Source organism: Orbicella franksi, chromosome 15 (genome assembly GCF_964199315.1).
Source record: "Orbicella franksi chromosome 15, jaOrbFran1.1, whole genome shotgun sequence".
Lineage (NCBI taxonomy): Eukaryota > Metazoa > Cnidaria > Anthozoa > Scleractinia > Merulinidae > Orbicella > Orbicella franksi.
In genome coordinates, this window is record NC_138159.1 from 13731879 (window position 1) to 13759008 (window position 27130).

General features: G+C 37.3%; 2 protein-coding genes, 1 long non-coding RNA gene and 1 pseudogene across 7 annotated transcripts; 3 read left to right on the forward strand and 1 right to left on the reverse strand.

Annotated features, from left to right (window-relative positions):
- Positions 1 to 4441: 4441 nt before the first annotated feature.
- On the forward strand, positions 4442 to 10248 carry LOC145470769 (GFP-like fluorescent chromoprotein cFP484; annotated as a pseudogene).
- LOC145469603 (uncharacterized) lies at positions 5349 to 9221 on the reverse strand. Its single transcript, XM_081453358.1, has 2 exons — positions 8883 to 9221; positions 5349 to 5838 (listed from the first exon to the last, which is right to left on the reverse strand). Exons 1-2 carry the CDS (start codon positions 9219 to 9221, stop codon positions 5476 to 5478), a joined length of 702 nt encoding a protein of 233 aa, XP_081309484.1. The 3' UTR covers positions 5349 to 5475.
- Positions 10249 to 13038: 2790 nt separating the features above from the next.
- LOC145470853 (uncharacterized) lies at positions 13039 to 14470 on the forward strand. Of its 2 annotated transcripts, XR_014042540.1 has the most exons (3): positions 13039 to 13230; positions 13407 to 13903; positions 14152 to 14470. XR_014042540.1 is itself a non-coding variant. In XM_081454730.1 (2 exons), exons 1-2 carry the CDS (start codon positions 13039 to 13041, stop codon positions 13737 to 13739), a joined length of 525 nt encoding a protein of 174 aa, XP_081310856.1. In that variant the 3' UTR covers positions 13740 to 14470. The 2 variants fall into 2 exon arrangements, 1 of the variants encoding a protein (XP_081310856.1); XM_081454730.1 differs by having other exon boundaries at positions 13407 to 14470.
- A 3039-nt stretch (positions 14471 to 17509) lies between these two features.
- LOC145470048 (uncharacterized) lies at positions 17510 to 25442 on the forward strand. 4 transcript variants are annotated; one of them, XR_014042422.1, is made up of 5 exons: positions 17510 to 18348; positions 20518 to 20602; positions 20994 to 21117; positions 22902 to 23025; positions 23466 to 25442. It is a non-coding gene; the product is annotated as an uncharacterized LOC145470048 (long non-coding RNA). The 4 variants fall into 4 exon arrangements; XR_014042423.1 differs by having other exon boundaries at positions 17510 to 21117; positions 23466 to 23669; positions 23994 to 25442; XR_014042421.1 differs by having other exon boundaries at positions 20518 to 21117.
- The last annotated feature ends 1688 nt before the right edge of the window (positions 25443 to 27130 follow it).

Below are 27130 nucleotides of genomic sequence, written 5' to 3' on the forward strand. Positions count from 1 at the left end.
CCATTGACCTGTACCGTCGCAATTATTTCCGTCTCTTTTTTCTTTTTGTCGGGATCATCGGAGCATGATAAGCGTTGTGACGCCGTGTTCGTCCCCGTTAACCACCATATTAGAAGTGTTCCTAAATAAATATCATTTTCGCGATTACAGCGTCACAAAAAAATGGCCAAATTGAGAGCAGAAAAAAGCAACTTGTTACATGATGCGGTAAAATTAAAAAAAGCCAAATGAAAGAGCAATGCTTCTTGTAATGCGTCCGGTTAAATTTTTCAAGCTACAGTTAAATCAATAAATTTAACAGCGCGAAATGCAACTGGTATGCAAGTGGCACCTCGTCCAAAATTCGCCATTTCATGTCAAAGTATTCCGATTGAAAAAATCGCGCGTTGAAAATCACAAGCGAACAACCCTTACGACTATTACCGAAGGGACGGCTGCTCTTAAGTTAACCCACTGAGATTAATTACTCCTCTAAAGACATACGTCTAAGTTCTTTATGAACTTTGAATAAGGAGGACTCCTACTCAAAACCAAAAGCGAAAAAGCTTATGTTATCACCATTCTGGATTGACGTAGGGGCTCGTCGCTGCATGCTTAAACTTAATCCTCGCTGAAAAGCTATTTATCGACACAACGTAACAGTCACCGGTAGTATCAGAAGGACCAAAAGGGCAATCATTTTCACGCCTAAAATTGAACCTAGGCGATAAGTTAGCCTCTATCAAGCAAAATGGAGTTTAATTTGGAATTTACACAGGCAAAAATACCTGGCGCTAATTCAATTGAAAAGCTCTGAAAACCCTTACTGAAGAGACTACTTCAAATACAGACAAAACAATTCAAGTTCAGCTAATTAAATTCTGGTTATCAAAAATCGTTGCTACTAAAGCCTTTTTCTGTCGCTTTTAATTGAAGGAGAAGAGAAAGACTGCTAATTGCATCCTTATTTTTTGCACAGAGCGCTCTTGATTTTTGTGTTTGATTTGCGTGGCGTATTTGGCTGCGATTGTCATGTTGATAGGTAATACTTTCGAACGGAGGGCGTCTGCAAGAGAAAGGTTAACTTATAATATACATCTAACCGATTTTCCAAAAACATGCCCCCTATTTTGGTGCAAAGTCTTTAACACGGTTTTCATAAATTCAGACATATCTTGGCACAGAATGTCCTAAACCGCTCAGGGAATTCCCTAGTTTGACTCTAAATGCTTTAGAAAGATCCATAGAAATTAGACACGCTCGTTTTTCGACCTTTCTGGGTCATGCAGTCTTGTTCCCTTGAAATATATGTCTAGATTTATGAAAACGGTGTTAAAGACTGAATCAAGTGTTTTTTTATTTATTTGTTTTTTTTTTTCTCATTTTCTTTCTGCTTTCGCTATGACAGCAGCTTTTAAATCTTACCTAGCATGAAATGTAGAAACTCCTTGCCGCATGTTTCATTTATTTACGTATTTTTTTCATTATTTATCGACCCCCCCCCCCCCCCCGCCCAACCCCCTTTTCAATTTGCGTTAAGTTTAGCCCAGGCTACACTCAACGGAATTCAGTTCGCGCGGTGACTCTGACAAGGAGTGACCGACTAGCGTTCTGTATTTGCTATCTAAGGGAAGTCTGCCCGAGGACATCATTAAGTCCAATGAAGGCCCAAGTCTAACGATTTGGTAGGAAGCGTCGTCCATTATAGTACGTGAGGTGGGCCTGAGTCCCTTAACAGTAGGCCGTTTGCCCTGTGGTGATAATGTTGTGCTTGCTTTAGACAGCAAAAATCTTTAGCCACATCAATTTAGGGCTTAGACGTGCAATGGACTAGACATTTCTAGCTGCTGTTGCCATCATTTGCTCTGAACTTTGATGTAGCTAAAGACTTAGGAAAAAAAATCTGTTGAAATCTAGATGTACCATTCCGCGCTCGAGAAAATTGAAGTACATCCGGGACATTGCTATTTGCGAGCAAAGCATGGCCACGAGCAGAGAGAAGAACATGAGTTCAAGCGCTGATCGTGAGTAGAATTTCCTTGTTTTATCAATTTTAGGCGTTCTCGGCTTAGTTAACTATCAGAACTGTCTGTGATTCGCTAGCGCGGAAGAAATTTATTTGCGTGGCTTCCGGGCGATAATTGACGTAACGACAACATCTTGAGTGTTCGCTTACTGCTAACTATGGCCTAGTTTGTTTGAGGTTCAATCGATTCTCGATGTAGGAAGCTCTTGTTCAGTCCATTTAGGACGATGCAGGCCTTTAGAAAACCATAGATTAGCTCTCCGCCGCGGTTTTGATATCTGTACGTTCGTGTTGATTTAGACTCCAATTTCATGTTGAAAGCACTCTTAATTAAATTGTACAATTCATGATTCAACGAAAAGACGGTGAATTCAGTCTTCCTGGCCTCAAAAGGCATACAGGAGAGTTATTTGCTGTTATTTGAGCTACGATAAGCCTGGTGGAAAGCTAGCTCTAGGACAGAATTGTATCAAGGTTATCAGTGACAAGTAAAATTCTATGGCTATGTTTTTGCGTATCCGGTCAGATATATACTGTATTGTTTTGGGAGTGGACAAGAGACCCCCGCATTGGGGTCGTCATGATATGCCAAGATTCATAACACTTGCTAATGTGATAATTACCTTTGAATATAAATGAACTTTTAAATTCAAGGACATGGTCATGAGACCATGCATGATTTACAATCCTGGATCCTTTGGCCACTGTTTAAACGTTCTTTTAATGTTGTTTATGGGTGAAGCGAATGACGAAGTAGTGGTTCCTCTAATATTTGATCATAACAGTTTGCTAGTGCAGTAAACTACCGTGTCCATTTATCAGCAGTGTCTGTGACTAGAGTTAGTTTTCTACACATGAGTTTGTTATCATAGCGCATATGTCTAAACTAAGAGGTAGCTCGTCTTGTCGATAACACATATTGTCGTTAATCCGGGACCATCCGGATCAATTTCAAGTGTCGCAAACAAGTATTGATGATCATTTCCGTTCTGAAAATGAATTTACTGTTGACAAACGCGTTATATATGGCTGAGTTGTAGAGAAAGAAATACTTCTCGATATATCAAGGAAGTCTATCTAGAAACAAAGTCGAACATTCTATCAGATGTTTAAGATAACTTAGCTAACACAAGCCGTTTTCAAATGAACTTTTTGTCAGCAGTATTTGAATGCGTTGTCAACAACAAATTCCTGTCCAGAACGGAAATGATCATATCAATACTCGTTTGCGGTACTAGAAATTGATCCGGATGGTCTTGGATTAACGACAATACATGTATGAGTTATCAACAAAGATAAAGTGACTTTCTGTTTTAAAGGCATATGCTTGATGATAAACAACCTCAAGTGTAGAAAAAATAGCTCTAGACACAGACACCACGCGTCAGTCGACACTATAATTTACTGCAATATCAAACTGCTATAATCACCTATTAGAGGAACAATCCCTTGATGCTCACTTCACCCATAAAATTGGTTTAGATTCTCCAACGAACAGTTAAGTCAAAACAACAAAAAAGTTATTTGATGAATTGTTTAGACAGCATTACGTTATCAGCCGCTCACACGATTGCACTTGCCAAAAATAATAGTTGACATACCAAGAGCTGATGACAAGTTTACAAGTACTTGGTCAGGCGTTGACTTCGAGTTCACTTTCCAGAGGAAATCGCGAGCCAAGAACACTTGAAATTCCGGAATTACTCCCAGTGTTCACTGTTTGCATTGTAAGATGAAAGGTAACTGAATTATCTTGTTTTTCCTGAAAGCCACTTGATAAACTTAATTGTGTTAACAGCTCTGTGCGGAGCACTCTAGTGATAAAAATGACCGCGCTGTTGATGCCATAGTTTGACTCTTTCTTTACCAAAACATTGCAGGTTTACAGTAACTAAATGAAGTATACAAGTAAGATACGTTATTGTAGAGCATTACATAAGTTATTAAAGTTATTATTACCTTAAGTTATATAATAACTCCTAGGAAGGAATGTATCTCTGCTCCAATATATCAACTCTTCGTGTAACGAAAAAAAAAAAAAAAAACGCTGACCTTCATTTTTTCCCCAATTTTTGCTTCCATATTGTGACAAGAATTTTATGGCTAAAGGTTTTGTTTTGTTCTGTTAAATAATTATGCCACCTCATAGGCTCTATTTGCTATGTATTTCTTAGCCATGCTACATTTTACCTGAAAACAGAGTTTTAATTACTTGAATTGGGTTATATCGGATTGAAGAACACTCCCTCTGTGGTGTGAGCAGACTCTTAGTATCTAGTTATTTTAAACCTCTCCATTTCTAGCTTATACAGTGATTTCCACCTTGTTTCCAAAAAATAAATAAATAAATAAATCTCTTGGTTTCACTTTTCTTTGCCACTAAACAAAAGTGATATCTTACTGCAATAAAAGGTTGTTGCGTCGTCATTTGTTTCAAAGTCACTGAAAGTGCTCGCAGAGCGAGCAAATCATTAACACAGTTAAACGGTGAATTTACTGCAATGTTTGCGGGTGCAACAGAGAGCCACCAATTATTTTAATACCAGAAACAAAAGAGATACGGTTCATAATGTTTGAGGTCAGACTCTCAATGTCCAATAAAATTTTCACTAGTTTAATTGGGGCTAAATCTAGCAACAGCATGCTGCTGCACCCGACAGAATTGTTTAGGATTGTATAAATCAACCAAGGAAGATTTCTGCTGTTATTATCTCTCAGGACTTTGTAACAGAGAAAAAAGTTATGCGTTGCATATGAACAGTATAATGTCTTACGTTTTTGGTTTCTTGTTTTTGTCTTAAAGGAAAGCAGACTATGAACCTGAAAGTCAAAGTCGGCGGACCTCTGCCTTTCGCTTTCGATATCTTGACAGCAGTATTCGATAACGGCAATAGGGTATTCGCCCAAAAGACATAACAGACTATTTCAAGCAGTCGTTTCCTGAGGGGTTTTTCTGTGAACGAAGTATGACTTATGGAGACGGGAGCATTTGCATCGCCGCAAATGACATAACGTAAGTAACATGCAAAGCTGATTCCTCCCGATAAGAAGGTAAACTCTTTTGTTCCAGTCGAGTCACTTTAATTTAATTTCTTTATCTTTTGTTGTCATTTTTTTCCCTTTCGGTACAGTTTTAACTTTCTTATTCCTTTCTTGTTTTATATGGACTGCAAAGTAAAGTGTAAATTACAAGTTTAAGACATTTTTCCAAAATAGTTCTCCCTGTGTATAAAAAATAGGAAGACTGATAAGAGAAATCGCCCCTGGTTTCATCTGATATCACGTATTAAATTATATTGCCAATTTTATTTTTTTATTTTATTTTTATTTAACATTTCTTTATACACGGTTAAAAATCATCAGGTAATACTAATATTTAAAAATTAATACTAATAAACTACTAATAAACAGTCCATGCTAAATACTAATTAATAAAAATTGAAGTAGTAAATCCTAATTTAAATATTAAACTAATCCTGTTTTCCATGAATGCCGTGTCTAACTTTGCTTTTAAATTGATTAAAGGATTTTATCATCCTGAGATTGCAGGGTAGGCTGTTCCAGAGAGTTGCACCACTGTAACTAAAGCTATTTTTCATATAGTTAGTTCGTGGATGAGGTACAACCAGTTTGTTTTCGGAATCCTTTAAAGAATAGCGCATTCCACCACGTTTTAGAAATTTAGACGATAGGTATTCAGGAACCAAGCCATTTAAAGATTTATATACCATTAAGGCATTCTGAATTTGACACTGGGTACACAAATCTTTCCAACCCAGTTGTCGTATTAGACCTTTGGCATCAGTATCATAACTAGAGGAAGTTAAGAGTCCCTGTCCATAAAAATGGAAAATAACTCGGCAAGGGTCAAAAATTCGATTTCACTCATATTTTCATGGTAGATAGGCCAGGGCATGATCAAAACTACTGGATAGTTTTTTTGGCAAAATATCCTTTTATTTCAAAGAAATATGCAAATTACCAAATTCCGTTAAAATCGTCATTTAACGCACCATTTTATTACACAAGTTTGAGAGCCTCGCATGCAAAACCACATCATTCTTCCGTCTTTAAAACACTCAAATATTTTTGTGCAATGTTTAAATGTGTACTGGGTTGATTTTAGGGAATGTTGCGTTGTCTTTTTGGGTGCAAAATAATTAAATTTCGAAGACATGTATTTCATTCACTTAAAAGTACTTCGTGAATATAATTAATTTTCACTATGTGCGAAACCTTCAAATGGATCAAGCTTCTGGTGGTTGAATCGCAGAAGGATGGTCTACAGATTCCTGTAAAAATTTCTTTGGGCAAATAATTGTGAGCGACGCGAGAGCTTTTGAAAGTACGTCAAAATTGCAAATATTTGACCATCCGTCGTCAAATTTCAATTTACGGGTTAGACGTACATTTTAGCATGCGCCACATGATTTGACCTATGTTAAATTGAAATAGACACAGAGCTGATAATTTCGAAATGTTCTAACCTCATTTGCTGTAAAAGGCAGGTGCAAAACCGATTTGACGTGTTTCTCTCACCATTCGTCGCACATAAAGCAGAAGTTTGCTTTTGTTTACATAACGTCCGATGTACATCGCCAACTGTCAACTTATTTAACGGTCGAATACCATGAATCTGTGACCCTCTTTCGACACATATGATCATCACTGCATCTAAGTCTAAAACGGCTGAGTCATTTGTAGATAGTTGCTTGCTTTGCACTACACCAAAATACGTTTGATCATCATGGTTTGATGGTTTGAATCTTTGCTTGCAGCGGTTCCTTGTTCGTCACGCAATGCTGTCATCCCATTTTAGGGGGTAGGGGTAGGACAATTTCTATCCTAATGCGTAAGGCTCCGTAAGGCTTGGAATCACTAGGAGCACACAATCGTGTTGAGTAGGAAGAGATTGAATTAAGAAATGAAAAGAATGAATAGTTTACCATTGCCCCTGTTGTTATCTTTTACTCGACCACCGCTACCTACATGCCCTGCGTAATACTGTAACGCTTAACTCATACCTAGGTCTTTTCGCGCTATGCAATTATTTTTGGTTTACATGTAATACAGTGGGCTACCCTTGGGGAAATGGGTGGTGACCGCTTAATGGGGGTAGCCGCTTAAATAGAGGTTGGTGTACCTTGAATATTTAATTTGTCACTGTCGGGCTATAAATTACTTGGTGAACATTCAAGACAATCATGATAGACGTGTGTCTGAATTATCACTCGTCATGCACCTTCAATTTCAGACTCTTATCTGCCATCGCCCTTTCCAAAACAAAGTTCTTAAATTTTGGGTGGCCGCTTAATAGGGGTAAAGACAATAATGAAACCCTTATCGGAATGACCAAATGGTGGCCGCGGAGGTAACCGGTCAATAGGTGTTTTATTTATAATATTTTACTGACGATAATTTTGGACTGTATTGACAACAACATACCAATGCCTCGCCACTAAGCAAACAAAATACGCCAAATAAAATGGCATGGCCAGGGCTATTTACTCACGTAATTACTAATTAAATTTAGTCTGTTTTTCTCACGAATTAGACACGTTGTGATTTCCTATTTTTATTTCAGCTAGTTCTTGCTTCATTGATCTATAATTTGCTTATGGCGATTTTCTTAAAATTCAAGTGAGTACAGGCACCAGCTGTTGCCTGAAACGTCAGAACGTACAACAAACGTGATGTGGACCGACGCCACGTACACTATAGAACGCGATTATATAAATATACACATATTATTATATATATGAACAAACAGATGAACAATGATTAAATTGTTTCAGTTATCCCGAGAGTACTCTATACAAAATAGATCAAAATGTGCAGCATATGCCGTGACAGCATTGCGTGACGAACAACTAACGGCTGTAAGCTTGTGCTGCGCCGACACGCTTATCAGCAATGGTCAACAATCGAACAAACGCAATATTTTGGCGAAGCGTAAAGCAAGCAACTATCTACAAATGACTCAGCCGTTTTAGACTTAGATGCAGCGATGTTCATAAGCGCAGAAAGATGGTCACAGATTCATAGTATTCGACCAACAATAGGTTGACAGTAGGCGATGTACATCGGACGTTAACCCTGTGTAAACAAAAGCGAACTTCTGCTTTATGTGCGACGAATGGTGAGAGATCGACTAGAAACACGTCAAATCGGCTTTGGACCTGCCTTTTACAACAAATAAGGTTAGAACATTTCGAAATAATCAGCTCTGTGTCTATTTCAACTTATTATAGGTCAAGTCGTGTGGCACTTGCTAAAATATACGTCTAACCCGTAAATTGAAATTTGACGACGAATGGTCAAATATTTGCATTTTTGACGTACTTTCAAAAGCTCTCGCGTCGCTCACAATCATTTGCCCAAAGAAATTTTTACAGGAATCTGTAGACCATCCTTCTGCGATTTAACCACCAGAAGCTTGATCCATTTGAAGGTTTCGCACATAGTGAAAATTAATTATATTCACGAAGTACTTTTAAGTGAATGAAATACATGTCTTCGAAATTTAATTATTTTGCACCCAAAAAGACAACGCAACATTCCCTAAAATCAACCCAGTACACATTTAAACATTGCACAAAAATATTTGAGTGTTTTAAAGACGGAAGAATGATGTGGTTTTGCATGCGAGGCTCTCAAACTTGCTTAATAAAATGGTGCGTCAAATGACGATTTTAACGGAATTTGGTAATTTGCATATTTCTTTGAAATAAAAGGATATTTTGCCAAAAAAAACTATCCAGTAGTTTTTGTCATGCCCTGGCCTATCTACCATAAGAATATTAGCGAAATCGAATTTTCGACCTTTGCCGCGAAATTAAGAATTTGTCTGATTTTTACATGGAGGCACTCTTAACACGCGAGCGGCGCGGTTCTGAAGCTTTTGTAGCCTGTCCGACAAAGTTTTACCGCAATTACCCCAGGCAAAATTGCAGTAGTCAAAATGAGGTCGAATTAGAGCACTGTATATATAAAGCAGTGTAGCTGGTGGAACAAAAGGCCTAACTCGTTTTATGGCACCAATCCCAGATGCAATCTTTTTAGACAATTTATCAATATGGGTTTGCCAAGTTAGGTTTTCGTCGACCAACACACCGAGCGATTTGACTGAGGAGACACGATTTATTGGAACATTATTAATTGAGAGCTCAAGAGTATCTGGAAGGGTACTCAATCTTTGTCTGGAACCAATTAACATAGCTTCAGTTTTAGTCGCGTTTAAAGTAAGTTTGTTAGAAGTAAGCCATTTGTTTAAATTACTTAGATCGTGATTTAGATTAGACTGTATAGAGCTCAGATCAGCTCCCGCATATATGATGTGGGTGTGGGTGTCCAACTATACCTGTAAGTGACAAAGTGTTCCTTTTATCTTTGCATGGTAACACTGACTATGTCTCATTTCTTTTAATTTTATCAGAATGAAGAAAGACGTCAACAACCGTGACTATTTTTTCTATGAAGTTCGATTTGATGGGGTGAACTTTCTTGCCAATAGTCCAGTTATGCAGAAGAAGACCATGAAATGGGAGCAATCCACTGAGAAAATGTATGTGCGTGATGAAGTGCTGGAGGCTGATGTTAACATGTTTCTGTTACTTGAAGAAGGTGGCCGTTACCGATGTGACTTCAAAACTACTTACAAGTAAGATTTTTTTTATTTATAATGTGCGTTTGAGATATTGTTGACTCACAATAAGGAATAAACGACGAAATTTCATCAAGATATGAATATTTTTTAATGATCACTGTTAGAGGGGAATCAGTGACCGTAGCTCCAACTGCTGGATTATGGACAACTCATGTCGGGATTGGTGTTGAACACGACTCCACAGCTATCTGAATCTCAAAGGCAAGATCAAGTTATTTACCCAGTAAAACAATCTTACCGACAAATAATAAATAAATAAATAAATAAATAAATAAATAAATAAATAAACTAAACTTTTGTCAGGATAGTCAACTTCGGAAGCTGGCAACAAAAGTGGTAGGAGTTTTCACTTTTGAAACGGTATTGTATTTGTTATATGCTGATCGATGCGCCGAACCTAGTGTCACTAATTCGAGTTCCTTTGCTCCTTCGCAGAGTTAAGAAGGTTGTCCAGTTGCCAGACTATCACTTTGTGGACCATCGCATTGAGATTTTAAGCCACGACAAAGATTAAAACAAGGTTGAGCTATATGAGCATGCCGAAGCTCATTCTGGGCTGCCAAGGCAGACTAAGTAAAGGCTTAACGAGAAGCCAAAACGACAACAATTAGAAGAAAAGTTGTTGTTGTTGTTGTTTTTTTTTAAATTGAAAGCCATTTACTCGGAATAAGTGTTTGATACTTTCAGTTCGAGGATTTCTTTTGGGATTTGATAAGCACTAGCTTTAAAGTCAAATTTATTTAAAGATAGCTTCCATTTTTTGTGTCATTACAGTTGTAGTCAAATACAAGTAAGAAAGCAATAGTGAGAATAATCTTGTTGTCGAAACCAAGTTTTGTAGAGTGATCTTATCATAGAGTAAAAGCTTTCGAAAAATTTTGAATTGTTTTCCTTCCCCTTTTTCTCACCTTTTTCTTTGTTTTAAACAGTAAAATACGACAAGAATGATTGAAGATTTAAAAAGTGTTTATGAAGTTGTGTGATTCTGTACGTCATCTGTAATTACTGATAATGGATTTGACGAATTTTGCCCGTCCATTTTGGGCCATCATGGCTCGGTTCTGAAACCTATACTACGAATGTGCTTTAGTTGGTTTTCCAACTAAATGCATTACTAAATTTGAAAAACTCTCTTAAATAAAGTTCTGATGTGTCCTTTAGATATATCAATCCATTTTTAGTTCAGGGCATTTATCTCTATTAGCATTGGGTGCTGCCTCTTGTTTACAGTATCATAGAACAGTTCAGAATGAATGAGTTGCCAGTAATCGGATACCCGTGTTTGCAAAAAGAGCCCTGGGATCGTCAGAGGGCAAACATTGCAAGAAGGAAATGTATGGCGAAAAGTTGTTTCGACGCCCAAAAACATGGGTTTGGGGAGAGATCAACGCTTTTTCGCCGTTGTTTTATCGCAAATGGATTTTGGCAATGTTGATACATGGAAACTGTAAGTTGCCCAAATCCATTGCCCAAATCCATTTGCGATAAAAACGACGGCGAAAAAGCGTTGATCTCTCTCAAAAATCGTTTTCTTGCACCTCGAAACAACTTTTCGCCATACATTTCCTTCTAGCGACTAGCAATGTTTGCCCCCTGACGATCCCAGAGATCTTCGCGCAAACACGGGTATCCGATTACTGGCAACTCATTCATTGAGTCGTGATCTGTTTATTTGATTCAACTTAGGTTTCTCTTTGGTGAACAGTAGTTTCTAGTATATGCTTACCAGTGAAAGCTGTATTGAATAATGAAAAATTTATATATGGTTAGTGACAAAAATAGCGTGATGAACATATGTTAGTAATCCTAGTTGGTAAGGAGAAATATTCAGTGTATGTGCATCTAATTAGGTGTTCGAAAATACGTATAATGTGCAATTGTGAGGATTGTGAAAAGGAGCCATACTGTAAGTGACTAACAGAGATGAACTTTCTGAGAATTGTAATCCAGAGAAGAAGGGAAAGGTCAGGAATGCATCTTGCAATTGAACTTGTTTTAGCTGTTTTACGACAAGGGGTACCTCCCTCGCTGGGCTAGTTCCCCCAAAAGGCGCTCTACAAGGGCAGCATCCTTTAATATGAGAATAAAGCTGTCTTCGAAGCCAAGTGTGTGTAATTTTTTAGATCATAGAGTACTGGCTTGTGAGGATTGCGGTAAATGTATGTAATAATTCAATTGTTTTCGTTCCCACGTTTTTCACTTCCCTTTTTGTTTAAAACTGTAAAGTGCATCATGTTTTAAAACGGAAATAAGTCACTCGGTCAGTCAGCCATGGCCAGTCACTCACCACAACCTTCTTTGCTTTAAAGTTCACTTAACCTACAAATTCGTTTTTGGGCCTGATGAAATCAATTGTTGTATTCGAAACATTTCGAACAAAAGTAAATTTGCTGAAATTTTCCCCTTCAAAAGTCTTACTCAGGTTGCTGAAAGACTGAGTAGTATAAAAGTCTGCGTCAAGCCATCAGAAAAACCACTGACCTGTACCGTCGCAATTCTTCTCTTTTTTCTCTTAATCGGGACCATCGGGGCATGATAAGCCTCGTGAGGTCGTTTTCGTTTTTGTTAACCACAATATTAGAAGTGTTTCTAAATAAATGTCATTTTAGCGATTACAACGTCACAAAAAAAAAAAAAAATGGCCAAATTGAGAGCATAAAAGAGCAACTTGTCACCTGGTGCGGTATTATAAAAAGAGCCCAATGAAAGAGCAATGCTTCTTGGAATGTGTGCAGTTAAATGTTTTAAGGTACAATTAAGAAACTTAACAGCGCGAAATGCAACTGACATGCAAGTCGTACGCCGTCCAAAAATCACCATTTAATGTCGAGGTATTCCAATTGATAAAATCGCGACATTGCTTGTAAAAAATTATCAACGAACAATCTTCACTATTTTCATTGACTGGAGGGCTGCTCTTAAGTTAACCTACCGAGGTTTTCATCACCCCTCTAAAAATCTATTTCGCAGTTGTTTATAAACTTTGAACAAGGAGGACTCCTACTCAAAAGCGAAAGCGAAAAAATCTCATGCTATCACTTTACATGACTTAAATTTCTTAGCTTGGCGCTGCACGCTTTAACCCTTTGAATACCAAGTAAGCATATATGCGTAATTAATCGTCGTGCTCTTTTTACTACTTGTGACGTCATCAATTTAAATGTCATCAGATATTCTTGATAAGCAGATAGTAGTACTAGGCTAGGCATTTCCGTACAAGGGTCAGGTTTAGATATCGACGACATTCCAGTCCAAATTTTGGCTTATGCGCATGCACGGAATGGAAATATTGCTCAATTTTGTACCTAATCCTCGAGAAATCTCTCCTTTTAGTAAAAAAAAAGCTTTCTTAGTAAGTATCACGAGAATGGATTGGAGGTATTTCGTTTTGTTTGAATTTGATATTCTATTGTTTTGTACTTTAATATCTGTAGCTATAAATAAGCAATTTTCGATTCACAGAATCTGTGATCAGTGTGAAAAGGAGCAGTCCACCTTTTACTGCGGCGAGTGCCAGCTGAAGTATTGTGAATCCTGCAATGGGGTGTTCCACTCGAAGGTAATTCTGTTTTTGTCGTTGTTGGTTTACAGCCTATACGTTGCAGACACGTTTGATCAATGATAGCCGTCTCCTGAATACGTTTTAGCCTGGCATTTCTTTCACGTAGAACATTTTTCCGCCAGTCAGTATCGTGTCACTTCACCAATTTGTTGTTTTCTTCTGAATATTCACAGGGAGCATTGAAGGAGCATAAAGTTCAAGCACTCCAGTTGTGTTCGTGCCAGTCTTGTAGTAACGCAATCTCCATTCTACTCTGTGGGAGCTGTGACATGAGTAAGTACTCATCCTCACCCCCCGGGGGCACTGCCAGACAGTTTACGTTAGTTGGTCCGGAATCCAAGGTCTTGCGGAAGTGTGCAATAAGAAATGCCGGAGAAGCTAAAAAATACTTTCATGATTCATCTGTTCATCAAAGACTTTTTATATGTGTCTTGCAAAAGCATTTGTCTGCTTTGATGTGTTCGTCGCACCCTGTTTATCACGGGTGTTATAAACTACGAGTATAAAAATGCTCACCACAAAAACGGATGTCTAAAAAGTTTTTGTTTTCTTTTTAGAATTCTGTGACCCTTGCTGGAGCAAATGGCATTCCAAAGGAACTTTCCAAAGCCATATAAAGAAACAATTCTTACTACAGCAAGCAACCATTGAAGCTGTACAAGACGGTACTGTAAGTTACATGTTACCTTATTGTTTATATATTCACGTGCTATGTGATTCCTACACTGATGTGCATGCCGCATGCATTTCATCAGAAGCTTTCATATATTTTCCTACTACTAAATGTCTTTTAATATGGTATAATCCTAAAACACCACACCACGAGAGTCTCATGAGTTTTTGACACTATAAACGTTAATTACAACTGTTACCGTATTTTAAATGGCATCATAATTTGAATGCCTATTTTTCTTGCAGGTAATAAGCTCTTCATCCTCTGATGATACAGCCATCCCAAAGGGTCTTCAGAAAACAAGTCTCGGTTTCATTGCAAATCCAAAAGGCAAAAGATCACTGTATTACATGTCCATCATGAAGGAAGCTCTCTCAAAGATGCGAAAGGATGGTGAAAGCGATGAATCCTTAAAAAAGCGATTTACTGCTGAACGATCAAGGCAATTCGATTTTTTGATGTCAGAAGAGGCCGCTTTTCAAGGCATAGACGCTTTCTCAGAGAGATCAGGAGAGTTGTTAAAACCTGACTACCAGTTAAAGCTTAGTGATGGACGAAAATTGAACTACGCTATAACAAAACAAAAAGAGGCCTTTGAGAAACTGAATGCTCTGTTAAAAAATCTGAAAGATCATGACTCCACGCTGTTCCAGGCCAATGGCATTACTCTGAAGCATGGCGAGAAATTCCACCACGATTTCAATGTGAAGCACATCGCTAGCGTTGAGGCGAAGCAGTTAAAGGTTTCACGGGAAATAGAAACCCTCGAAGAAAAGAAGAAGACCTTTGAACGGACCTTCAAGGGCCTTCAAGGAAACTATGTATCAAGGAAAAGAAAATTAAAAGAAAACCGCCGGAAATCAAACAACAGAAAACGCAAACGGGTAGAAAACAACATTCGTCGCGTGTATCACATCTGCGTTGCAAATCCCCTTGACAAAGAGCTTCCAAATTGTCTTCTTTATCCCCCTTCCATGACAATCCCTGAAGCGTGCATAAACGTTGAAGCTGTGGCAACAATGCTGTTTAAACGGGATGCAAAATTAATCGCTTACCTACTGCAAACAAACTATTTTAGCAATGCGGCAGGAAGCAGGATGCTCACCAATCTTGAGCCGGAAGTTAGGAACAGGGTGTACTGCATCCTGCATCCTGAAGATTATCGCACGGATGATACGAGTGAAGAGGAAGATGATGATGAAGAGGAGGACGAGAACGACGAAGAGGAAGAGGAGAATGTCGAGGAGGAAGAAGAGAATGCCGAGGAGGAAGAGGAAGGAGACACCTTATTTCAGTGATCTGTACTCCACTGATTTCTCCACTGCGTTGAATGTGCTACGAGCAATGTTTTTAAGAGTTTTATTCAGAACTATATTAAGGCATTACAAAGTACCGTATAGCACGAAATTTTTGTGGTAGTTTTGTTTGGCAACTAAAAGTAAGAAAACGATCTCAGCAGTTAAATAGTCGCTAGAACAACATTTCACCAATCAAAAACCTGTTACTGTTGAAGCGCTGTTATTTGTAGTTAGTTTTATTGATATAAACGTTGCTAAGAATTTTTCTTCTTACTTTGAAACTGTTTCAGACTATTAAAGATGTTTATATTTCGTGAAAAACGCAAGAGAATTTCTCATCAATTTATGAAAACTTCATACCACTTTTTCATCGCTTTTTTTTCGCTTGACCCCCCCTTTTTCTTCATATTTTTTGGGGTGGCCCCCCCTTTGAAGCCATTTTTTTTCGCGTGGCCCTCCCCCCAAATCCCACCGGCCCCCCCTATCCCTTAAAAAATGAACGGTCCCTAAATAAGACACCCGTGTTAAGAAGCAGCATAACTTGCAACAGTTAATCAAACAGCCAGGCCCGGCATAATAATAGAAAATGCATGTAACAAACATGTTCAGGGAATATTTCAAACTTTGTCCCTTCAGAGCTAATATTAAGAGAACTTAAAACATATCTTGCAGTACAAATGAGCCAAAAAAAAACCAAAAAAACTAGCACGTGGCAAAAACAGAGTTGTAAAACTCCGCAAATTACACGCGGATAATAGCGGAGACCACACAGGCTTATGACCTCTAACGGCTCTACTCTGGTGAAGCGTAGCTTCTACATTTGTTTAGGGGAGGCTTCTTTCATGAGAAAAGAAATCGTCGAGACAGAAAAGGGCGCTGATGATAAAAAAAATTAAGAAAGGTATAAAGCCAGCTAGGAGAATGTCAAACTAAGACTAACTGCCATTCTTGCATTCTTAATGTCAGTCTTACAGAATTTTATTATTAGACCATTTGCGAGTTACCTTATGCCCCTTTCTCAAAACAAGTCTTTATGTAAAACCTTTGAAATGAAATGTACTAATTTATTTGTTTATTTATTTTTTTGTATGAAAATAAACATCTAGACGGAACACATTTTCATACGAATGCTTTCGCATGAACACTCGATTTGTTGCAGAGGGAAAAAGCAACTCGAAAGTGATTTATTTCATTTTATAAATAGGTTTTTCTGATTACATTCTTTTTCATCTTTAGCTAGAACGTATGCATTTAAACGAGCCTTTAGATCACAGACCGTTTTTGAAAGAACGATAATTAAGCGTTATTTGGATACCAATTTGTGCGTGTTAATAACATGTTTCCTTGAGATGTCACTATAATGTAAAAATATCACGCAAATTCACACTCCACGTCATGCATGAGCGCGCGCGCTAAGGAATGAAACGAACAATAATAGGGTAGATGGCCACTGCTATAGCTTTTCCTGGATTTAACAATCTTGGACGTTCGGTGACCCCTGTTTTTCTTTTGATGGATCGTTTTCTCTACCGATTTTCTACGTTTAGCGAAAAAATGGAGAAAATCTATAGACTAGAAGTTTGAATTTTTTCCAGAATGCATCATCGAATTCCGTTCTTTTTAGTTCTTCGTTTACCTGTGCGACGCTTTCAACTGAAGGGTTAAGTTTTGTGGAAACGTTGGTAGCATTTAGAATTATTTACTCAACAGACCCACTTCTACGGAATATGACTAAGATCGTTTGCCTCGGTTGACTCACCTTTGATATTTTTAACTATAAACCCTCGTAGACCATGCTGAATTACGTGCGTCAATTTTTCAAAATCAGGGTAGTTTTCCACGCGCTTAATCTCTGAAACGAAGTCGGTGACCCCCAATTTTTTTTTTTGCATTTCTGACACGAGTAAATCATTATCTGACTGCAGCAAAAATTGAAAAAAAAATCTATCGACTGGAAAATTTTCCTGCGAACGTCCTTAATCCTTATGTTTTGTCCACATAATTTGAAGCTCGATTTTCAGTAAGAACAGTTCTGAACTAAAAGGGTATTAAATTCTCTCGAGAGAAGATGACAAACTTGTCTAGTCGACCTTACTTCCACTCATTTTTGCCATCTTTTGTTTACAACTGTAATCTTTGATCGTAATTTTCACAAACAACATTAGCCTTAAAATTCACATAAGGAAGGAAGACTGCTCAGTTTTATTCTTGACGTTATTTTTTGATGATCTTAAGTTTTTTAAAGTTTCTAGCGTAAGGACGAATTTAAGTTTTTCCTGCTCGATGAAACATTTTCGTTAAGTAAATATTAGCGGAGCTCCGGCGGCCCGAAGGGCCGCCAAGCGGAGCCCCATACCCATATAGGGAACAAAAGGAAACCCATGAATTGATTTTCTCATGGTTATCATGGCTAGCGGTATTGCTCGTGGGCGCGTACGCACGACGGCGGCGACGACGACGACGACGACGACGACGACGACGGAGTCGCGCAAGATGGCGGCCATACTCCAGCTAATAGGTTGACAGAGACATGCACCCTCGGTTTGTAGCGGGAGAATGCCATTTTTCTTGGCGGGATTTTTAAAGAAAAACGATAGCGGAGGTTGATCTAATATTTTTAAGACAGGGTTCCACTGAAGCAATAAACAGAAAGCAAGAATTAACAGGCAAAGAAGTAGCGAAGAAGATCGCGAAAAAGACTGAGCGGGCCAGCGCTGGGGAAGGAGGCGAAACAGTACTGAACAATGCCGTAAATTATAGCTAGTCAAGGGCTAGAGAAAGGAAGTGAAATAATACCGAACAATGCCGTGAACCAAAGCTAACGAGGGCTATAGAAAGGAGGCGAAAGTACCCGACAAACTGATTCAGAAGACTGCCGATGGCCAGGTTCAAAATTCGCGCGAACGTGATGCTGTGCAGCCGTGCAAGAAAATTCAAAAGTCACCTGATTTGGTCAGGTGATGAACAAGAGAAATCAAACGTACCCGAGTGTTTTAGAGAAATTACAAAACAGTAAACGTAGCGGAAAGAAGTGGTTGATTCGTTGGTCTATCGAAAATATAACTTCAGTTCAGTCTTCATAACTTTTGGTGCAAGTTTCTGCCTGGAAGATTTACACTGGCCGAACTGAATTGCCAACTTGCGGTAAGTGAGTTTTGTTGTTGCGTTTGCTATGAAAATTAACAAGTTGCCTCGGCGATAGAAGCTTATTTTCAATTGGAATCCATTAAAAGTCTTCCTAATTTGAAGCCATGCTGTAAGAGATTTTAAAAATTGCATGGTTTTAATTTCGCTCGTCTCTAAACAATAACACGTGGGTCGCTTTGGAGGTTGCTGGAAGTTGTGAACAAATTAAGTTTTCTGTCTATTTTCGTCGTCAACTTAAGCTTATAACCTCACGTCTAAAAATTACCTTATCCAAAACCGTACTTGTAAACACGGCCGGGCGAGTTTTGAAGTTTTCTCTGAGTTAGTTAGCACTGCCGCTTCGTAGACTGCTAAAATTTCTTCTGTTGTTGAAAACCGAGAAAGGTCTACAAACCATTTTAAGCCGAAGCGAACAGGATTTGCTAAATTTACTTTTGTTCCTATGTGAATATTTGCATATTGTGATTACAAAGTATGGAGATTTCCTCGTTTTGTTAGTTCGATTTAGTCGGTTTGGCGAAATGCTTTTGTGAATTCCGAGGTTAATTTGGTTGAAGACTGGTAAAGCTACTGCCAATAAAATGACTGCAAAGCTAAATTAAGCCGTCGGCAAAATTACAGACTCTCAGTAATATTCAAATTTAAGCGTGAATAATTTTTAAACTTTAACACCGCAAGCTTAAACGAATTTTCTTTATCCTCTCTTTTATTCGGTCACCTTTCATTGAGAAGGGATTTGCTGTTGATACTCGAGCTCAGATGTAGTGATATGCATCTTGTGTTTATAATGTAGATTTCCTCGTTTTATTTTGTTGTCTGTCCAATCAGTTCGGTTTGGTGAAATGCTTATATAGTCCAAAATGTCGAGTAGACGATTATGCATGGCAATCCTGTCTGCAAATAAAGCTCTGCTTTGATTTTGATTGGCTATTTCATTTTATTTGTGCCATTGCTTTTGGTTGGGGGTACATGGACCCTATTTTCTTAATAAGAGGTTATTCCCCAACACGGTATTTACACTTAATATGGAATGTTCCTAAAAAGTGAGATGGTACTAATTAACTCGGTAAATTGAACAGTGTAATAGAAGTTCTTGCCCTGACCATTTCTCGGTAATAAGAATAACTTTTACATACATATACACACAATTTAGTTGGAGAGAGTGTTCTCCTATCTCCACTCTCTCTCTCTCTGCTCTCTTCTTCACACTAATTTTTTATTAACTAACTTATTAAATGAATGTCACTGACTGTTTTCTTTGTTGTGCATGCATACTTTTTTGCTCGTCGAAGAAAGTTTCAGTTTCTTCCTGGCTGTACAGTTTCCTTTCTCCTGTCCTGTACCAATTCGTTTGTGATATAACTTTGTGAATTCTCTATTCTGATCCTTAAATTTTATCTCATCAGGTTGATAGAATGCACTCTCAGAGTGTTCCATCATTGTCTTCAGTCGCTACAATTTTCCAGAAAAAAGCAATAGTTTTCTTAATTTCCTTTTACTTTGTGTTAGGACTTTTTAGCATGCCTGTAATTGGCCCGTGGGCATTACAGGAGAATAATTTTCAAGTAAAGAATTACATTCATTTTAGTGTTGAATATTTTAAATTGTTATGAATTAGGCATTTCTTTTTATTTTTTATTTTTTATATTTTTTATTTTAGTCGCACGCAATGTTTTATGATTTTACCGAGGTATACCATGTAAATGTAAATAATGCACTGGAATTGGCCAATCAGAGTGTGCATTATATCGGTTTTAAACACAAACCATATATAATAAATGACTTGTATGTGAATGATATTTTTATTACAGAGAACTGGACAGGGCAAGAACTTCTCTTTCTTTTGTGAATTTATATATTAATTCCTCTCAGTGCTGTCAAAATGTCTCAGGAACCTTCATTTCTGATAATCTATTATTTTCCACCACACCTACAGCACAGAAGCTCACCAAATCCTAACTGATAACTAACATGTGTGTATCTCTAGCCTTTGCTGTGTGTTACATGTATCTTCTGTTATCCTGCCTTAACTACTAGAAACAATTTTGAGAGCTGTTGCAACAGTTTCACTTAAATTGAATTCCAGTAACAGCGCTACATGTAGCAGTGTTATTGAGTATGAACTTTATGGAGGATTTTAAATTTTTATTTTTTTTATGATTACAGACGACAACAAAACATACATGTGTATACATAACCTGATGTTGGTGTTGGTTACAAACCGTAGTTCATAATAGTCATCCTATTACAGGTAAGGGGGAAAAGTTCAGAGAGTTTAGAACATTTCTTCCTCCAGCACACCTTCTGTCTATAGGTGCAATAATTGAGAGGTTATATATATATACGAAGAGTAATGTAAAGTTACTGTATAAACTTAGCTTTAAAATCTGACATTTGAACGCCTCCTTTGCTAAAATTAGTCACGATTTAATTGTTATCACTCCCTGTGAATTCATAGAGATAATCCAGAGGCAAATTATCACCTAATGTGGAAGTCCTGTCTTCAAGTGAGGGAAAATGACACAAAAGAGTTACAATGAAAGTAAAAAGAATTGTGAATGTTGATATGGTGTACATTATACATCATGTAAAGGTATTTGGTGACTGCCAAAGGCATAACATTTCATGTATTGCTTTTTCAGGGCAAATTATATAACAGTGACGTTTTAAAAGGTGTGATCAGAAAAATAATGAGTACATTGTCCAGGCAGCACCAGTTTATGGACGGCATATGCAGACAGTAAGAGGAACTGTAAGCACTACCACGTAAGTTAGTTTTATGCTTATGACTTCTTGTTCTTGGATTTTGTGTCATTTCATAACAAGAATAGGTAATGAAAGATGCAATAGTTGTTGCAATATATTTTTGAAGGAAAACTTATAAGTCTGCCTATGCTGGATAACAGCCATGTGTAAACTAAATGTGAAGCAAACACTCTGTTAAAGATGGGGCAACCCTAAAACCCAGAAACCGGAATCCGGAATCTGGAGCCAAAAACCGGAATCCAGAAACCGGAAACCGGAGTCCACAAATCAAAGAAAATAAGTTCTTCAAATATGCGAAAATTGTTTTGCTTAGCTTTTTGACTGTAAAAAGTAAGCTGCCAAGTAAAAAGGACCTCAAACTTAACCTTTTTTAAAACAAAAATTCCCCGTCTGTTGAAATCGTGCAACCGTTATTTTTAGTGAGGGCTATGATTATGAGAATCTCAGTAAAGTGCGTCTTAATTTTATTTCAAGCACCTTGAGAGTGTCTAAAATAAGCTTGCTGGTAATTGCCATTTTGTTTAATAAGTGATCTTCAATTTACCAGGAGTGTAAATTTATTCTTTATGTCTAGTAGATGCTGAACAAGATAGAAAATGTCATAGAGAACAGGATATCTGTCACTGGCAGCCCCCTGTACATTGACAGTCACGCCCCCACTTTCGAAGTCCAAAGGCTAACCCATCTGGTCTAAATATGAAATTTGATTTTTCCAACAGATATGAGACCAATTCCAGATTAACACAATTTCCACACTGATACTGTGACAAATCAGCCTTTCATACTCTTGGCAGCCATCATATTAAAACAATTTGTAGAAATGTTGCACACTCACTTCCGTCTGCTTCTCACTTGCTAACAGATCAGACCACATGTTGTTAAAAGATGCTAAAAGACTGCCAGAAACTCACTGCAATAGCCCAAAATAGCTTGTTGTTAATGTGCTGCTCACCAGTCTTCTCAGAGCAATTTGATCTAGACAAGAAGCGGGCTCTCACTAGGGCCAGCTTGAACAAAAGATGGGTAACTTAGCCTATGAGCAGGCTCTCGTGTTTGGGTTGGGGACGTGAGTGGCAAAGCTGCATGAAGGCTCTTGGTGACATGCCAATGCAGAAAAACACTAGACACCTATTTAGCCTGCTCAGACACTAGAGACAGATACTAGAGCCTGCTTGCAGGCTATGAGTAACTCTATCCACCCAAAAACTCAGTAACCCTGACTGGATAGTGATGTACCCAACGGATAGCTTTATGCAGCTTTTGAACAACCAGGCCAGATATATAGCTAAGGGTTGTTCAGAACTAGTCAATAATTTTTTAGCAATTACAGTCTGTGGCTGAAGTAACGCCAAGAAAATAAATAACAACAAAATAATTTTTGCTCACATTTATTTATTAGACATTGCTGAAGTGAATTATTTCTATCATCATTCATAATATCTGGATTCCAGATTCCGGTTTTTGGTTCCGGATTCCAGATTCTGGATTCCGGATTTCGGTTTCCAAATTCAGTGTTTTAGGGTTGCCCCAGATGATGTATGTGCATATGTTAATCTTGAATAATCTGAAATTTCAGAGAGTTTAAAAATATCATATCATATCTGTGATGGTTCTGAGGTGGAGGGCTGTTACATGTACATGTAAATGTCTCATGCACGATTTTTCACTCGTTATGATTCAGGAGCAAATAGTTTCAGTATCTGTTGATGTGCAACAATCTACACCAATATTTCAACCTAATAATGTACAGTGTATATTAATTAACCAAATTATGCTGTTTTTAGTTGACCAGTGCTACTATACATAGTAATGTGATGTTGAAGTGCACAAATTTACAAACACACCCAGTGCCAACTTGTCAAATATATGAACTGGCCAGACAGTGTAGATTACAAAATTCTCTGAAAGGTAAGATGTTTCTTAAACATTATTTTGTAATTAATGATTTCTCAGACATTGTTTTCTTCAAGAGGAGATTCATACCCCACATGGAGGTTTTTTCTCTATTAGAGCTCTTGATTCCTGATACTTTAATTTGGAATTTCTAAAGACTGGCCATGAATGGGTGTTGGGTGTGAATATCTTCTGAAACTGCACATTCATTCATTGAGTAGGCAAGAACATCAGTATTTATCCTGACAAACTCTGATTTTCTTCTGGAAGCTGAACTCATATACAGTTGTACAGTTATATGTACAACCAAACAGCCTGGATGACCCTGTGATTGGGACTGTGCACATTGTTGTAACCCTCAATGTTCCAGTTTCTTGTTTGAAGCAAATTGCATTTGCTCTCGAAAGCAAGTGGCAAAGTTCATAACAGTTATGTAAGTTTGCTTTGTATTTCAGGGCAGAACCTGCCACAGTGAAAGTTGGAGTACCAACCCCTAGCATTTGATTCACTACTAACACTCAGTAAACAACTAACAATGAAGTACACTGTATATCAAAGAAAGGAATTACATGCCTGTTCCTGTCCGTCAATATATGAACAGTTTACAGATGGGGAGCCTGTATTAAAACATCAAAGATTTTCAAAGCAACCATGGTCTGGTGAGATATTTCTGAGGAAATATAAATTTAAGGTCCTTATGATTGCTTATATGCATTGATTTTTATTGTAAACAATATCTTACTGAGTGTATTTTTCTTGTGTACTAATTGTTGTAGAACACAGAGATCACTGTTATGACAGAGATATTAATTTGTGAAAAGTTCTATAAACAAATGCATCTGGGAACAAATTAATTTATCATGGATGCAGCTCCTGAGAGATCCCCAATATTAATGGAACATACACTGTTCATACATGTAAAAGTGTTCAGTAATTCATTACTTATGATTGTAATGCTTTGTTTGGTTTCTCTGTATTTACAGACAACTTGATGGGATTATAAATTCTGCACCAAGTTCATTGAATAAACTGACTTGGAGGTTCAGGTCTGCAACCCATCCTGTCTGTAGTAATATCATAGCTGCAACGTTGTGACAGATACACTGCATTACATTATTAAAAAACACATATTAACTAATTATTTTTAAGTGCCTTTTAAATTAATCAGTTTTTCTTCGAGATAATTTACTCATGGTTTATTTAAATAATTGGCTTTTTGGCTTTAAAATGATATTTATTGAGCTTGTAAATCAATTTTGTGATAATCTGCATTGGACATGGCATAAATTGATATTTTGCCAACACGAAATGGAGAACTGGGTCTTAAGCAAAGTTGCAGGATTAGCATTTTTGTAGAAAGAAAGGGTTGAGAAATTTGTGACATTCTACAGACAGCCTTGCCATTCGCAATGTCCGATAAGGTTAATTTGTTCCATTCTGTTGTAGAAATAGTGTTCTCTAATTTATAAATTATTTCAATCTGTTGTTTAAATGATTGCCATATAACCCCATGTCTGGCTTTGGTGCATGTAGGATATTGATGTATTTTTTTTATCCATTTTGCTATAAATTATCTTAATTGATGTGTCAGTCAAAACATATCTTGGATATGCTGGGCTCTTCTGACAAGTGTACCTATGCCTGATAACCTTGGAGTGCATTTGGTTGTGTAGTGCAGACAAAATACATGTACATAATATAACTTCCTCTTAGCTTACTGATAATTCTTGGTATAATTTAATCATAACAAAATTAATTAATGGAACCCAATAACAGCTCTTGTAGTCCACAATGCCAGTCGAGAAAAAGAACAAATCACATTGAAATTGAATAATAAAATTATTATTAGAAGCCTAGGCAAGTATTCATGATCAGCAAAAAAAAAAAAATATCATAATTACCATTCATGTGAGGGTGATTTTGCATATTGCAAGCCCTTCCAGCAGGAGGAGACTCCATACAATAGTGAAGATGGCTAAATGTATCTTTGGGGACAAGTTAGAAAACAAAACTTTCCAACTTTTCACATATGTATACTGTTTTGGTATTTTTGTGAGATTTCATTTGGTAGAGATTCAGGGACTGAGTATATTGTAACCACTGCATTTCAATCAGTCCCCACAACAAAAAAATGTGTAAACTTCTTTTGTGTGGGAGTCCCCATGTTAGCTAAGGAAGAATATAATGATTAATAATAATGCCTTGTCTTTCTGAATAAGGTAGGAAAGAACAAGAAATGCCACCAAAAAGCACAGAAGACAGTTCTGTTATGTGATCAAGATTTTTGGTGGCTTCCAAGAAATCCTTGAAATCATGGCTCTATATTTCATAATCACACCCTCTTACATCTCGATCTGCTGATGTAATACTAGTTCCGGCTGAAACTATTAAATCATTCGCAATTTACCTCATACAAGTTGGATTATTTTCATTAGTGTCATTCCGGAAAAATAACTGAGGAGCTCCGCTTTTAGGCTGGCCTAAATCTATATATTACAAAGCGTACCCCAAACAAACCAATGTGAGCATGCGCTGTTTTTCAGTCTCTTCAAGTGCCGACAGGTATTATATTGGCAGTTGTAACTTGAGCTTCCATTACCTGAAATAACCACTTTCCTTCTAACAAACGGCTTGATTCTTTGAAATAACTAAGAAATTGAGAGTAAATATTACGAAGCGTACCCCAAACAAACCAATGTGGGCACGCGCTGTTTTTCAGTCTCTACAAGTGCCGGCAGGTATTGGCAGTTGTAACTTGAACTTCCATTACATGTACGTATATTTTCACTACTGGTCACCGGGTTACCTGAAATAACCACTTTCCTTCTAACAAACGGCTTGATTTTTGAAAGAAATAGGCCACTTTTAAGAAATTGAGATCCAAAAATAAAATCCTCAGCAATAACGAAAGTTAATAAGTCTTATTTGAAAAAGTTAAAAAGGTATGAAATTGATGTGATGCTTTGTGCGCACTAAAAGCCGCCCTAATTGTGTAATTATTGAACATCGCATCATTCAAAAAAAGTATTATTGAAGCTTAGTTTATTACAGTTCTCAAGACGTACCTGTACGTATTAAACTTAAAAACAGCGCATGCGTGGCTTCTACATTTGTTTAGAATAGCCTTCTTTAATGAGAGAAAAAATCGTCCAGAGAGAATAACTAAAAAGTTTTTCTCATAATAAAAATTTTAAGAAAAGTAAAAGGCCAGCCAGGAGAATGCGAGGCTAGGACTAAAAACCAATATTCCTGCATTCCTAATATCAGTCTTACAGAATTTTATTAACAAGCCATTCTCGACTTGTGCCTCTTTTTCAAAGCGAGTTTTTATGCAAAACCTTTGAAATGAAATGGATCATGAGCTTGATTTGCATGAAAATAAACATCTAGGCGGAACACATTTTCATATGAATGGTTTCGCACGAAGAATCGATTTATTGCAGAGGGAAAAGGCAACTCGGAAGTGGTTATATCATTTTATAAATAAGTTTTTCTAATTCGATTCTTTTTCATCTTTAGTCAGCACGTATGTATTTGATCGAGCCTTTCAATCACGCACCGCGTTTGAAGGAACGATATAATTAAGCGTTATTTGGATACCAATTTGTGCTTGTTAATAACATGTTTGCTTGAGATGTCACAATAATGTAAAAAAATATCAGTTTTCAAAGTGTTTTAAGTGTTTTTCAATCCTTATCTTTTGTCCATTTTTTTTAGAGCTCGATTTTCACTGAAAAAAGTTCTGAACTAAAAGGATATTAAATTCTCTCGAGAGAAGATGACAAACTTGCCTAGTCGATTCTACTCCCAATCATTTTTGCCATCTTCTCTTTCCAACTTTTTCTAACGCAAGGACGAATTTGAAGTTTCTTCTGCTCGATGAAAATTTTTCGTTAAGTAAATGTTACGAAGCGTACCCCAAACAAACCAATGTAGGCATGCGCTGTTTTTCAGTCTCTTAAAGTGCCGACAGGTATTGGCAGTTGTAACTTGAGCTTCCACTACGTAAATTTTCACTCCTGGTCACCGAGTTACCTGAAATAACCACTTTCCTTCTAACAAATAAATCGGCCAGTTTTGAGAAATTGAGATTCGAAAATAAAAACCTCAGCAATAACGG

Coding starts and splice junctions, on each gene's coding strand:
- LOC145470853 (XM_081454730.1), top strand. CDS start 13,039: ATGGATTGGAGGTATTTCGTTTTGTTTGAATTTGATATTCTATTGTTT. Junction 13,231..13,406: donor ATGGGGTGTTCCACTCGAAG/GTAATTCTGTTT, acceptor GAATATTCACAG/GGAGCATTGAAGGAGCATAA.
- LOC145469603 (XM_081453358.1), bottom strand. CDS start 9,221: ATGTTAATTGGTTCCAGACAAAGATTGAGTACCCTTCCAGATACTCTT. Junction 5,839..8,882: donor TTCAGAACCGCGCCGCTCGC/GTGTTAAGAGTG, acceptor TTTTATGGACAG/GGACTCTTAACTTCCTCTAG.